This window comes from Drosophila ananassae, chromosome 3R, assembly GCF_017639315.1.
Source record: "Drosophila ananassae strain 14024-0371.13 chromosome 3R, ASM1763931v2, whole genome shotgun sequence".
Lineage (NCBI taxonomy): Eukaryota > Metazoa > Arthropoda > Insecta > Diptera > Drosophilidae > Drosophila > Drosophila ananassae.
The window spans coordinates 19,611,117-19,624,897 of record NC_057930.1 but is presented as its reverse complement, the minus strand read 5'-3'; the positions used below and the strand labels follow the sequence as shown (position 1 = coordinate 19,624,897).

Genomic DNA, 13,781 nt, shown 5'->3' with positions numbered 1-13,781 from the left:
ATCGCATGGCACTTACCTTCATAGATGGTTAAAGTTGCATCTGCGTGAACGGCATCGCCCACACCGTTCTCAGCCACACACTCGTAGGGGGCATCGTCCCGTCCCGCCCGTACAGGCTCAATCCGTAGTATGGAAATCCCGCCGGGCTGCTCCAGCACCGTGTAACGAGATTGCGTTCCTGCAAAGAGCGCACACACAAACACCAGTTAAGTGGGCTTAGGAAGCCATCCAATGGATGGAGAGCTCTCGCTCGTTGGAGCAAAACTTACCCGAAACTTTTTTGCCGTTCTTGCGCCAAACTATCGATGGCGGCGGATCACCGCGAGCCGCACAATAGAAGCTTGCCACGCCGCCCACTCGCACGCCCTGGTTCTGCGGCTTCTTGATGATCTCCGGCGGATCTGTGGAGGGTCGTAAAAGAACATGGCCAAAACGGGTTATTAACAGAGCATAGAATGGATATAATTTCTGCCTTTTGCATTTAAAGTTTCGTGTTTGGTTTTTGATGCCACGCATGTGTTCAGTTTTCATTATAATATTCAGAAAAAGCCCTCCTAAGTAGGCAAAAGTAATTTTTAAAGCTGCTTGTGAATCCTTGAATACCATTTTCATTTCGCCATTTTTGTTGATTTTGATGTGTGTATGGGAGGGTGTGTGTGTGGAGCGGGTGTTTTCGTATATTCTTTTTACATATTTGTCACAATATGCTGTCAATACAACGTTGCATGTTGTTTGCCAACACACACACACATTCGTGGCGAGTACGTGCCCCGAACACACACACATGCGAGCAAAAGGATACACGACAAGTGCGGAATAGGGAAGCCGGGCGGCGGCTTCAGGGAAACAGATGCGTGGCATTAAAAATCTGGCAAAAATCACGGAACGTTAAACAACCAGCAAAAATATTGTCATGTGCATGTTGCATGCTGCACTAGCAGATCCCGTGTCCTGGCTTCTGGCAGGACTCGCTCGCTCCTGCCGAACAGAGCCAGAACAGAAAGTAGTTTACCCAACATATCAATTCGATTTATGATTTTTTCCCCGCCCAACCAGTATTCTCATTTCTTTTTTTTCCATCCATTTTTGATTGAAATTAAATATTACGCGACATTTAAAAATTCTGGGCAACAGAGTAGTACCTAAGGCCGGAGAGCCTGACTTACGTGTGAGATATTGAATGTACGGAATATCCGAATAATTTGCATCTGGAACGGGCATCATGGTTAGTAATAATTATGCGACGCGCGATTGGATTTAGTTTTCATTAAACGCGGTTTTTAGTTATTTTTTTTGGATAGTTGATTAAAGTTTTCTTAGATTTTGATATAATACTTATCAACTTAGATACTTTTCTTATCTAACTTACTTTTTCCTTAACTTTACTAGCTTAATTTTTATACTTAAATACTTAATGCTTAAAACTTGTCCTTTTTAACTTAAAAATTCAACAAAAAATTGATGAAATTGCATTGTTGGAGAACTTAAGCGCATTGAGCTCCCACTACATTGTACGAGTAGTTTTGTAAATAATTTAAAGTTTTGCCCCACAAGGAAAGCATTCTCTGTCTGCTGCTTTGTGGCTTGGCTATTTTCGTTTTGGCCATAATGGATGAAAATTTGTTGTTGTTGCGGTATAGTCGAGAGTCTGTATCATTGGGAAAAGTTTTCTGGGCTCAACTTTTGGTCAGACAAGTTTATTTCTCTTTTGTAGGAAAATATGTCGAAAGCCATCTACCCCAGTGTTGATACAAGAGTTCTTCTCCAAAAATGTATTTTTTTTGCAATTATGTAGATATATTTTTGTAAAAACCAATCATTTCCGTTGGTTAATTTCCGCTTTTCATCTTAAACCAAGTTAGCCACCTACAATTGTTGCGTTTGCTCATTAAAAGCAAAGGAAGATGTTTTAAAATGCTTTTCACAGCTCCCGATGAAGATGATTTGCCGGCGTTAGTAGGTTTGCTAGATTTGCAAAGCACTTGAAAGCATTTTACGCTTACGTTCACAGTTTTTATAGCCACAACCGGAGAGGGGCTCTAAAGGAAAAGGAGCATGAGCCGGAGGAGCTGAAGGAGCTGGAGATGCCAGAGAATCAGAAATAAGCATATTGGTTTTTGTGGCTGTAATGAGCTCAGAGAACGCTTCAGAGCAAACGAAAATTCTCGGTAAATATACATATATATTTTATTTTTTTTCTCGCATTTGTAAAGTTTTATGTTTGCTTAAACAATTTGATGGCATGGCAATGGCAATGGTACACAAAAAAAAAAAAAAACAGAACAGAACAGACACAGACCACATTCAAGACACTTTCGTGTCGAGTCATAAAAAGCGTATCATTAAGGCCATAAAACAGGGATTTCTGTTTATTTGCCGGATTGCCAGTACCGCTCGTTTGTTGGTTTTAGCCAAAAATACAGAGATAAAATTTAAATAAATTTAATTATGTTTGTGTTTTGCGTTTTGCGTGGCGGCTTCATTTCCTCGGCTTGTTCCAAAGATTAAAGGCATAGCAAATGAAATTTGTAGATGGCGTCGATACACAATGCCCCCGGGGCATAGGGGTGGTATTTGGCTCTGAGAAGGGGTCGAGAATCTGAACTGCAGCCAAGTTTTGGTTCGCGTGCAACTTTTTGCTGATTTTTCATTTCGCACGTTTGGCTGGCAGCGAAGGAAATAAAAAGGATAAAGGACGAGACGGGCACAACGCAGTCTACATTGAGCAAACAATTTCGTTGTTGATATGTGCAAATTGATTTGAACGTTTGAAATGTGCAGTTATAGATACACACCCCCTACTTCTAACCCCAGAGATCCACGGAAATAGCGACCGAAGCCCAGACACCCACTCCCGCCCACTTGGGTGCAAATACCAATACGCGCATTCAAGCAATTTATATGGAAATTAATACTAACATTTTTACTACAGCTACCCGCATAAAAAAAAGGTACAGGGATAAAAAACAACACACATAAAATAGAAAATTCGAATTGATTTTATGAAATAATATTCTATAAGCTTTTTGTCCAACCGGGGACCGAAAAAGAGTGAAATAAAAGTGGAAAGATATCTGAAATTGAAAAATGAAACCGATAATAGCGAACCACAAGAGGATGAAGCTACTTTTCAAAACTAAAACAAATAATAAATAATTATGTGCTTATGGTTTGTGCCAATTTATAAAAACAAACATTTAATTAAATATTTGTACAATCTAATTTGAATTTAAATTGAAGCTCAAATTGGCCAGCATCCCCTAGAAACTTTAACTTCCATGAAATTCCATACAGAAACGACTACATTAGAGAGAATATATATGATATCCTTTGCCCTTTTTTTGGGCTTTTAGTAACCCCTTGAAATTATACCCATAACTTTTGGCCCCATTTTCCAATATGCCAAAATGCTCATAAAAATTGACCCCGTGTGGCATTCACAGAGGAAAAAATGTGAGAGGGAGGAATGTGGCCGAATCTCTACGTTAGCCAGCTCGGGTATGTAAAAGTATATATCTTCATCCGTATATGCGAATATATAAAATCAGCATATGCCAAAGAGAAAGAGAGTCGTAAAGTATGCAGCTGGTTTTTATGGTCCCCAGTTAGGGAACAACTTCAAAGTTAGGCCTGTTCAGTTCAGGCAGCAATTTATGCCCGAAGCCAGAATTTGGCCCATACTTTCACCTAACCGGGAGCATATCAAGTGTACGGCTTTTTAATAAGTGCAAAGTGCGAGGGCAACATTTTATGGGCAATGGGTTTGGGTTTAGAAAGCTGTCCTGGCCTGGGTTGTGGGGTTGAGAGCTGGTGTAATGGAAATGCTTTTGCTGCAAATAGTCATAAGATGCTGCACAACCAGGAAGGATAAGCTGCTAAGCTGCTTCTATGAGTATCTGAGTATCTGTCTATTCGTATATCTATGTGACTGTGTATCTGTGTGCGTGTGTCCTGGCGACAAATCATTTTCCAAGAGGAACAGGAACAGGACCCGGAAGAGAAGACGAGCCGAGCGGGTAGCTCGTTTTCTCTGACTGACTGACAGCTGCAATTCACCTGTCAGCATCAGAAGCGTTCTCGTTTCGTTCCGTTTCGTTCTCTGAACTGAATTGCATTGAAATACGATGCTAAATTTAACGATTCATTGCATTTACCCCCGTCGCTTCTTCTCCAACAACCCTGATGGTCTGGCCAAATTGCAACACTGTGTCCGGGAAGTGCAGAGGGGTTTGTTCCTGGGGCGGTAGTGGCACAACCTTTCGACTCCTTGCCACCCCGCCCGGTCGCATGTTGTATTTTTAATGCGGCAACTTTGGCAAAGCATTGCTAAATCTGCTGAGTCTAAGAAACAGAATGCCTCGAACCAAGTAGTCCCTAGTCCAATATACACAAAAACAAAATAAGGTAATATTTAGAAGCTAATTATTGGGAAGAAAGATGGTTTATTCAAATAATCTCATGATTAAGCAGACTATTTATGCTTTGAGAATTGTATAGTTCTATAATATATTCAATAAGTTTCTAAACTTCTCTAAAATTGTTCCCTGTGTAGCCTCCAATCCTCGTAGCAGCTACAAATAAAATACTTATAAAAGCGCAGCATAGTTTACACTGGAGGATTTTTATAGCCATCGCTGCCCTCCACCCTTCGACGCTGTTGCGTATGCAACTAAATTTTAATGTTACTTGAAAGAGCAATAAAAATAAAGTTTACAACAGTTGAGAAACACCAAAGTAGAAAAGGCATCCAGTGATTATGAGAAACTCCTTTGCCAAGTATGCGCGCAGCAGTGCAAAATTTTAATTAAATTGCTAAAGTAAACGTATTTCATTCTCTTTTCAAAACAACTCTGATTGGGACTCGACTCGACAAAGTGTCAACCGAATCGGATCGAGCAATTCATCATTGAATCGATAACAAACAAACAAAAAATGGAAAACTTTTGGGATGAACCCCAAGGAAGGGCCTAAACCGAACACTGGCTCGTCGAGTTCAGTCAGGCATATAAATGATGCGGGCCAAAATGTCGACACGGATGCCATTAATCAAAATTAAAACCGTGTAACTTGGTCAGTACAGTCACAGACCAAATAAAGGTGATAAAAAGTATATATTTAACTACAATGTTTTCACAAGTGTTGCTTTTTTCGATGGAATATTTTATGGGAATCAATTAGGGCATCCAGCTGTCAAAGACATCGAATCTATTCCGCACTTTCAACTGAATTATCCATTCACTTAGCCTCAAGATAAGCAGCATGGAGGAAGGACTCTGAGATGTTAACTGTCAATTGGCTGGATTCATCAAATATTTATTGTTGACCAATTAGAGAACCGTCGTTCACTTCGATGGCAAACTGGCAAAGAACCGTGTCGATTTGATTTTCAATATTTCCTCGGACTGACCCACTTAGCTTCCCATTTAAATATCCATTAAAAGGCTTAGCAAACTTTGGCTAACCGGCAAACTTTCAGTCCATAACTCGCAGCCACATTTCAGTTCCTGTGCCAAAAATGACTTGGCAAACTCTGCATTAAATGCCCTCAGACATCGCAGGACACACTCACATGAACGCAACATATTTATAAACCGAATAAACTAACCAACTGCTGAGGCGAAACTCAAAATCCCAGCAAACATTTTCGGCCAGTGCCAACACAAACTAAGCCCGAAATGGAAAAAAAAAACTAAACGAGTACGAACAATTTTCCATGACATTTTAATATAATTAGTTTTTGCTTCTAGCCTAATGTAAAGTTGTGGCCAAAAAATTGTCAACACGTGCGAAGAGGGTCCACGGGGGAATGGGAATGGAGGCCGGTCGCCTCAAGGACTGGCACACACCAGGACATGGAAAAGTTATCCTGACTGGCCTGCGGTTTAACTGGATGAAGGGAAACTATTCGAGCCGCAGCATATTTGATGGTGGAATTTCCCAACGCCCTCGCACGCCCACTCTCTATTAAATGGGGATTTGTTGTTTTTTGGCCCACCAATCTATCTGTAAGTTTCCTGTCTTGTATTTTTTGTTTAAAGGAAAGCAAGTCGAAGACATTTGGCCATGGCAACACTCATTATTTCTAGGTGGGATTACATAGTAAGCCCGGCCAGCTTAAAATGCTGCAAACTTTATGAGACACAACACACGTGTGGTCTGGGTCTAGGTCCTGCTTCTGCTCCTGCTCCTGTGGTCTTTGTTGTATTATCCTGCGGTAGCTTCGGCGAGTAGGCCTTAGCAATTTATGATTGGTAGCGACCAGGAGGATAACAACAACACGAAGCAGGACAATCATGATGACACAAAAAGGAATTTTCTGCGGACAACCTGGCAATTTCATAAACTGTCCGGGCACTTGCCAAATTGCCAGGAGAAAAACCAAAGCCTAAATAGATCCCCAAATTGAAGGAGATTTTTTAAGGTTCAGAGTACGGGTCTCTACGCTATGCAAGGCGGTCTGACTTGAGTTTATGAATGACAGACTCTTTTTAAAGAATATCCTTCTCCAGTGACAGAATAAAATTAAGCTCAAAATTTATTTAATAAATATTAAATACTTTTTAGAGTATTCTCTTCTCCACTCGGGTTTCAGGCACGTTTTTGCTCCAGTAAGTATGCTTTGATATTTTATTGAGCTTGTCACAATATTTATGAAATGTATTAGACGCATATAAAGTTTATATACTATATAGAATATATTGGGGCAATCACAAAACCGAACTAAAGCCCAAGTGTCAGGCAAATGTTTCAGAGTGTCAGTGTGCTGTTGAGAGTCTGAGTGGCGAGGTGAGAAGGACAACGACAATGCAAAAAGTTTTTTGAGAGGAGTGCAGGACAAAGTTTTATTATTATTAGCATGGCTTTTGGCTTTCATTAGTTTCAACTTTTGACAGAAATTATATTGAGTATATACTATACAGAGCCACTGGCAGCCGACACGCACATACATATTGATGATGATCATGATGGACGAAAAAGTTTACTCCTCGGCCTTAGTCTCAGTCTCAGTCACAGCCTCTCAGCCTTAGCCGCAAAGTTTCTTTTTCATTTTTGCTGTTTTGTTTAATTTGCGTTATTTATAAGCTGCCAAAAAAAGCCTCCGGCAGATGGTGGTCAGGCCGAAAAAGAGCCAAGTCGAAAAACTTGTCTAGCACTTGATGTTTCTTCAGTTCAACACACGCATTAAGCCGTAGCCGTAGCTGGAGATGGAGATGGAGCTGGGGCTGAGACTACCAAGAAAGTGGCAGACAAAAAGTAGCAGGAATGGCTGCCAGCTAAATGTGCACAAAAGTAAACAGGCAACACTTAAGTCGGCTCCCAATGAAAACAATGAAAAGTAAGCCCAAGGTAAGGCTCAGACTCAGTCTCTCCCCTCCGTATCTAGCACTTTCACGTCGAGAGTCGTGGGGCGTTGCCATTTAAGGACTCTCTAAACGTGGCCGACTTGGTGATGGCAAAGTACCAGCCAGCGCAAATCTGAAGTTTGAGATTTGCTGGCATTTTAAATGCCAACAAAATCCGCATTGTCATACCTTGATAAATAGCAGAAATTACTCTCGGAAAGACTCCAGCCTCTTGCTGCCTGCCACTTGGCAAAAGTTCTGAAGAAAAAGTGTCAAGTTGAAGAACTAAAATGAATTCCATGTATTTCAATATGATGCTCTCACGTTTCCCAGGAAAGCCTACTAGCCTACGAGCCGAGAATTCATAAAATGCTGTAAGTCAGCATTTTAATTTCGAAATGCAAGCCTCCTCCACATGTCAAATAAACGCACTGTCGTTATCTGAAACCAATTAAAGAACTTTAGACAATATCTTTACAATTCATCTGCATAACTCGGGTGAGTCTGCCCATTTCCTAGACCCATTTATAAACTTAATACCCTGCTGGTTCCCAATCCCACTTTTCTGCCTTCATCTCACCTTAACCTTTGGTCTGGGCTGGGGAATATTAGTATGTTAGCCTCCTACTCTGCCTGGCTTGGCTAAAGTTGGCTAAACTACCAGACGGAGACAATCACGTCAGGATCCCGGATCCCGTATCCCGAATCCCGGGTCTCGAACTCCCACCAAGGTCCTCGGCTTCCTTTACAAAATCCAACAAAGCATAAATGTTTTGTCGCTAAGCCTACAGTCATATAGCCGTAAAGTATGCATTGCCATTGCCATTCCATGGGCCGTACCATCCCCTTTTTCCATACCCACTCCACGCCACTGCCTTGCCGGCTAGTCTTTGTTTTATTGTTTCTCAAATCGCTGCCTGTCGCTGACTTTTTTGCCCGCCCGTCTAGGAGAAGGTCTTTCTCCTGCTTTCCTTTGTTTATTATTATGCAGCAAATGTCGCGACGCGTCGAGATTATGGACTGAGATACAGGAGGGAGCCGATGGTATAGGCGTTCTTCTTTCACAACTTTGTCACGTGGACTTGAACGCATTATTTAAAAAAATAAACATGTCTAGCTAGTAGGAAAGAAATCAAAGCAACGAAGGTGAGATACTCTTTTAAAGAGTATGTTTTTTTATGAAAATATTTCAATTAAAAACCATTAATCAATGAAGGAGTAGAGTTATGGAAAAATTACTTTCTTTTTAAATTTTTGGTTGGTTGGAACAAATCACTTTCTTTTTACATATTTGGTTGTTATTTGATGAGAGTTTTAAATGGTTCCTGATACCCTAATATTTAAAACTTGATAAATGTTCTCTAGTAGCAGGGCTTATGCAAATTCATGAAAGTGAAACCTGCGCCGCAGGTCGTCCAAAAAGTCAGAAGTTCAGGCCGAGTTCCTACTGAAAGTTTCATCAATTTACAGGCTTTTTCCCAACTGTTGCAACGACAGGCAATTATGAGGGGCGCGGGAGTACTACATAAAAGAACCAAAAAAAATATATTTATTGTACATATACATTAATGTTCCAAAAAAGCAAGTCGGAGACGATTAAGACGATAATAACAAGCGACAAGTTTATTGCCCGCACACACATCAGTCTGGAATGGGGAATGGGATGGGATGGAATGGATATTGGCCAGCCGCAAAAACTCTTCCAGAATGGTCGGAGGGCGAAAGCCTAAGCTTTTGTGGCCTGAAGCCTAATGCGCCAACAGCTACAACAGCACACATTTGGCCACACAGCTACAAGCACACAACATTTGCCCGCCTTAAAAGCCAGTCCACTAATGCTAACAGCTGGCGACATAAATATCAAAAAGTGCGGGGGCAGCCGGGGGGGCGTGAGTGGGTGGGTGCTTCGGCCTTTGTCTTTTCGAGTCCAGAGTCCAGACCAGAGACCATACACCATAGACCGTAGACCGTAGACTGGAGACCAGAAACCAGACCAGGCGAGAGCGCACTAAACCACTAAGTAAGATAAGTGAGGTCAAGCAAAAGGGGTCATGTGCGCGCATTGTCACAGACCTGCACCCGCCTCCTCGCAGTTGGCGCTTATCTAGCCACAGGGGAGTTGGCCCGGCCAAAGTAAACCTGGACAATGACGGCATGCCAGGAGCTGAAGGCAGCAAGGCCCCCAGCGACAGCTAAAAGCGCAACCAGGTAACAGGGACACAAGTTTCCGATACGACGAAAGCAAACGCAGCGGACAAGAGCCAGCTAAATTGGTAAATCAATAGCTCAAAACTTGTCGTCCATCTCCTTAGAGGGGCTTCCTTAAACTTCGACTAACAAGTTATCTATATTACTACTAGATTTTTTTGTTAGTACAGAGTTGCAAATCAACAATATCATTCCTATCCAATGTGCCCAATCACACATCGGGTACAGCAATCATTAATTAATATCCTTTCAGATCCTTTGAATGCCTCTCCTGGACAGATAGCGAATGGCATCACCTCCCTTTCACTTATCCGTGTGATGACTCTCTATCCGCTCGCACGATGATAGTGCTGCTTTGGCCTGTAATTACTTTCACATTTTTGATATGCTGAATCATGCAAAATAATTTCCTTATTGGCCAGAAAAATGCACAACTTAACTTTTTGACAAAATGCCCCCATCCCCGCCATGGGCAAAAAAAGTTCTCCTGCCCCCGAGGTCTGGCTCAGATCCATCCATCCCATGGCCCGCCATTCCAGCCACCACATCGTGATGACTTTCAGGCTTTCATTATTCATTATCTATGCCTAGAGCAAATCTGGGGATCAAGGTTTTCGGTTGGCGTTTGGATTTTGCGTTGCCTTGGTTTTAATTAATGAAGCTACAATATGACAACAAAGCTTAACTAATTAATTTGTTGTCTGGGCTGCTGGTATCATCAAAATTTATAAGAATACAAGAATTCTTTTCTCCAAAAAACAGGTAAGAATAGGCTAATAAAAAATATAATGCACGAAAAAGCTAACATCGAAGGTAAATTTTCTAAAAATTACTCAAATTACTTAGAAATGCCAAAAAATCCACCCCCGACATTCAAGTTATGGAAGACAAACTGGGCCATAAATTTCCAAAAAATTCGAGTTTTTCATCTGCAGTTTTCCGACACAGACGAGTCAAGAGGGCAGGAGAGCGTAAGTCAAGATGCGTTTGCTAATGTTGTGAAAGAATCGAGAACAAACAGAGTAAAAATACCGAAAATATGCAAATCAACTTACTCCGATGGCTGGCAAGGAACAAAAAGCATGAATGTGGGCATGCGATACATTTCGATATGGATTGATGTAAAATTGATGCGACGCAGAGTGGGTTATTGTCTGGCCCGCATAAACAAAACACAACAAAACAAGTATAAAGTAAAAACAAAACACAGCACCAGAGAAAAAAAGCATCAAGAAATTTCAATAATGCTAAAGCATTTGTTCCCAACTTGTAGGATGGAAGGGCGAAAAAATATGAGGAAGCAGACAAAGCCGGTAGAGCACTTCAGGCAATTTATGGCATATGTTACCTAACACACACACCCATACATCCACTCGAAGGACACCCCTTCGCCCGCATACACACTCATATGTAAATGTTAAAATAATACATATGCGTATGGCATAAAAATTGATATGCCAACATTTCTTTCATGTGTGAGTAATTCACAAGTAAAATGCAGAAAGTTTTTAAATAAAATATAACTCGAGTGCTAAGAATACGGGCGGAAAGTCAGGAATTTGTTGACTCCCAGCTTACCCTGTAAAGTGATTGATCTTTGGATAAAAGAAATAATAAATAAACCCATATTTCAGCGTTAAAATTTCTTCAATTAGAAATGAAATTCCTCTCGCCCTCTCATGGCTGATGCATTTTAAATTAATAGCCAGATCCATTGGCCAGAAAAGAAGGGAAGCCATCCGCCCGAGAGCCAACTATGTGCTGAAATAATGTAGCACAATAAATTGAACTTTTCATAAATTTTCAGCACAAATTGACCGAGAGTTGGGTTGGGTATACAACAGAGCCTAAGGCTATCCGGAGGCAGAACTCCGGATCCTTTCCGCCAGCCAGGCATCCTGACATTGTCAACGTCTTGCCACGCCTGCCAGGCGAATTTATGGTTGGCAGCTTTTAGGCTTTGTTTTGTTGCTTATTATTGTTATTGGCACCAACAGTGACATATTAGGAGCACCTCCTCCGTCCCAGCTTCCATCCGGCCCCCACCATTGTTGTCCGAACTCATTTGTTGTCCTGGCTAGATGGCTGATCGCTTTTGGGCCGAGAGAGAGTCCTTTACCATCGAGTCCTCAAAGGTCTCCGGCCCCGTTGCGTATGCCGGATTATTAATATTAGAGGAGCACAGCACAAAAAAAGGAAATATATTTTCTACTGACCGGCTGCTACTGCTCTTCTGCTGCCGCTACTGCTGTTTTCGATTATTGTCCTTCGCATCGTCCTGTTTCTTATCCCGTAAATTGTTATTGACAACGGAAGCAGCAGCGCGGCACAAATTGGGCGTTGAATTTGCGGCTTGGTTTTCCTTCTCCTCCTACCATCCGACCATCTCCGGCCGGGCCATCGCCTTTCTTTTTTTCGCTTCAGCTTTTCCGTTCTACTGTTCGTTTCAGTTATGTGGGACCGACCATTTGTTGTGGTTATTATTATGGTTGATTTAGTGGCCACAAATTGAATGAATTGTCTTATTTAACCGAAATAAGCAATATTGTATAAGTTTTTTTTTAAATTCAATAAAGCCAAAGTGCGTGCCCAAATCAAATTAAAACGAAGACTCCAGCTCCGACTCAAACTCCGGCGACAAGGACGATGATAACCGAAACGAGAATGGGGAGTGGCAATGGGAATCAGAACGGATACAGCGGAAATGACAGACGCAGCATTCAATTGAATTAATTAATGCCAAACCGATGAAAAGGAGAAGGAAATTAAGTTTAAGCTGTTGCCAGACCAGGCCGAGCCAAGCCAAGCCAGGCAGCCTTCCAAGCGGAGCGTATTCGAAAGCAAATCCAGCAAAATGTTGACGCCACGACATGGCGCAGAAAATATTTAAATAAAGTTGTAATTAAATGCATAGCGAAGTGCCGCATTCCAAACACTCGTTCACCAGCAATAAACCCGAGCAACAGTTGGGACAGAATGAAAATCACTCATACGCTGACAACCGAAGCGAAAGGATGATGAGTGCTGGAGTGGTTATGGGTGTGTGCGATGTGTGTGGGAACAAACGCACAACTTTTACAATTAGAAAATTAAAAATACACAGAGGAAAACAAAATCTCGCTTCTTACATATGAAAACAATTAATTATTCTGCAAAAATGGCCAAAGGTCTTATGAGTAATGTTTATTTGCAAAGAAGTTTACATGTCGTATACGCAATTTTTAAATTCATATTACGTATACGTCATGTGTGCCCATTAGAATTAATAATTAATAACATTGGAATAAAAAATTAATATTTAAGATTTACTTTCAAAGAAAAAATTACTCATACGCCATGTGAACTAATTAGTCATTAAATTATTACGTATACGACATGTGTTCGTTTCGTAATAATTACATATTTTTGCTTTCTGTTAAATTCTTGGTAAAATAATAAAAGAAAATTAGGCCACTTTCTAACATCAAAAAGAGGAAAAACAATTTATAAAATACTTGAAAAGCCAAAGAAACAATAGCCCACATTAATATCTCACTTCTGGGAAGCTGAAATCAGGTTGGTGATTACCGCCAACACTTTTCAATTTCTCCCTGAAAACAAAAAACAATCTCTTTATACTTTATTCGAGTGTAGAAACTTCCGAAAATACGTTACACACGCGGACAGACACAATGGCTGACAATTTGTTGCGTTTCGCGGACTTGGCAAGCTGCTGGCAATTTCAACCGCCGGCAGAGCTATCTCTTCATTTCCGCCAGCGTCGCTGCCGCACCACACCACACCGTGCCACAAAATGCTTGCCACCAAAACCGAGAAACCGAGACCTAAACCCAAAACTGCGAAGTCCTCCCAATGGGAGGAGTTCGCCAAATGGCGGGACTCGGAGATGGCGGGAGAGCCCTCCACAGCAGCATTGCTGCACGCAGGCATATTAAAATATTTAATTACCATGTAAACTTACGACTTTTGTTTTTGTTATTGTTTTAATTGTGACAACAACTGTCATAATAATGAATATGATGATGTTTGCCACGCGGCAAGTCCTCGATTTTTACCCCCAGTCCTCTTCAAACTCGGCAAAGTGCACAACTTTGGGTGCGGGATTGCGTAAGTGAAGAGGGTAGGGAAGCAAGGAAGCAGGAGTGGGTCTGAGGGGGGCAAGACAACATAGCAAAGCTTTATTACATTTCGTGTGTGATTCATGGCACATATGTCCTGGCATATGTATAC

General features: G+C 41.3%; 1 protein-coding gene and 1 long non-coding RNA gene across 12 annotated transcripts in view; one reads left to right on the top strand and one right to left on the bottom strand.

The window, feature by feature from the left end:
- The window catches only part of LOC6497253 (tyrosine-protein phosphatase Lar), a 113,735-nt gene that overhangs the window by 54,933 nt on the left and 45,021 nt on the right, over nt 1-13,781 (bottom strand). For 7 of the 11 annotated variants that reach the window (XM_044716423.1, XM_044716424.1, XM_014906107.3 and 4 more), the window contains exons 4-6: nt 1,167-1,208; nt 270-401; nt 17-178 (exon numbers count right to left, since the gene is read on the bottom strand). In XM_044716423.1, the coding sequence (XP_044572358.1) occupies nt 17-178; nt 270-401; nt 1,167-1,208 (336 nt within the window). The remainder of the gene's footprint in view (nt 1-16; nt 179-269; nt 402-1,166; nt 1,209-13,781) is intronic. The other 4 variants (XM_044716425.1, XM_001962430.4, XM_014906100.3 and 1 more) reach the window with 1 other exon arrangement.
- On the top strand, nt 9,406-11,237 carry LOC26514557. The gene is made up of 3 exons (XR_004310115.2): nt 9,406-9,913; nt 9,974-10,313; nt 10,398-11,237. It is a non-coding gene; the product is annotated as an uncharacterized LOC26514557 (long non-coding RNA).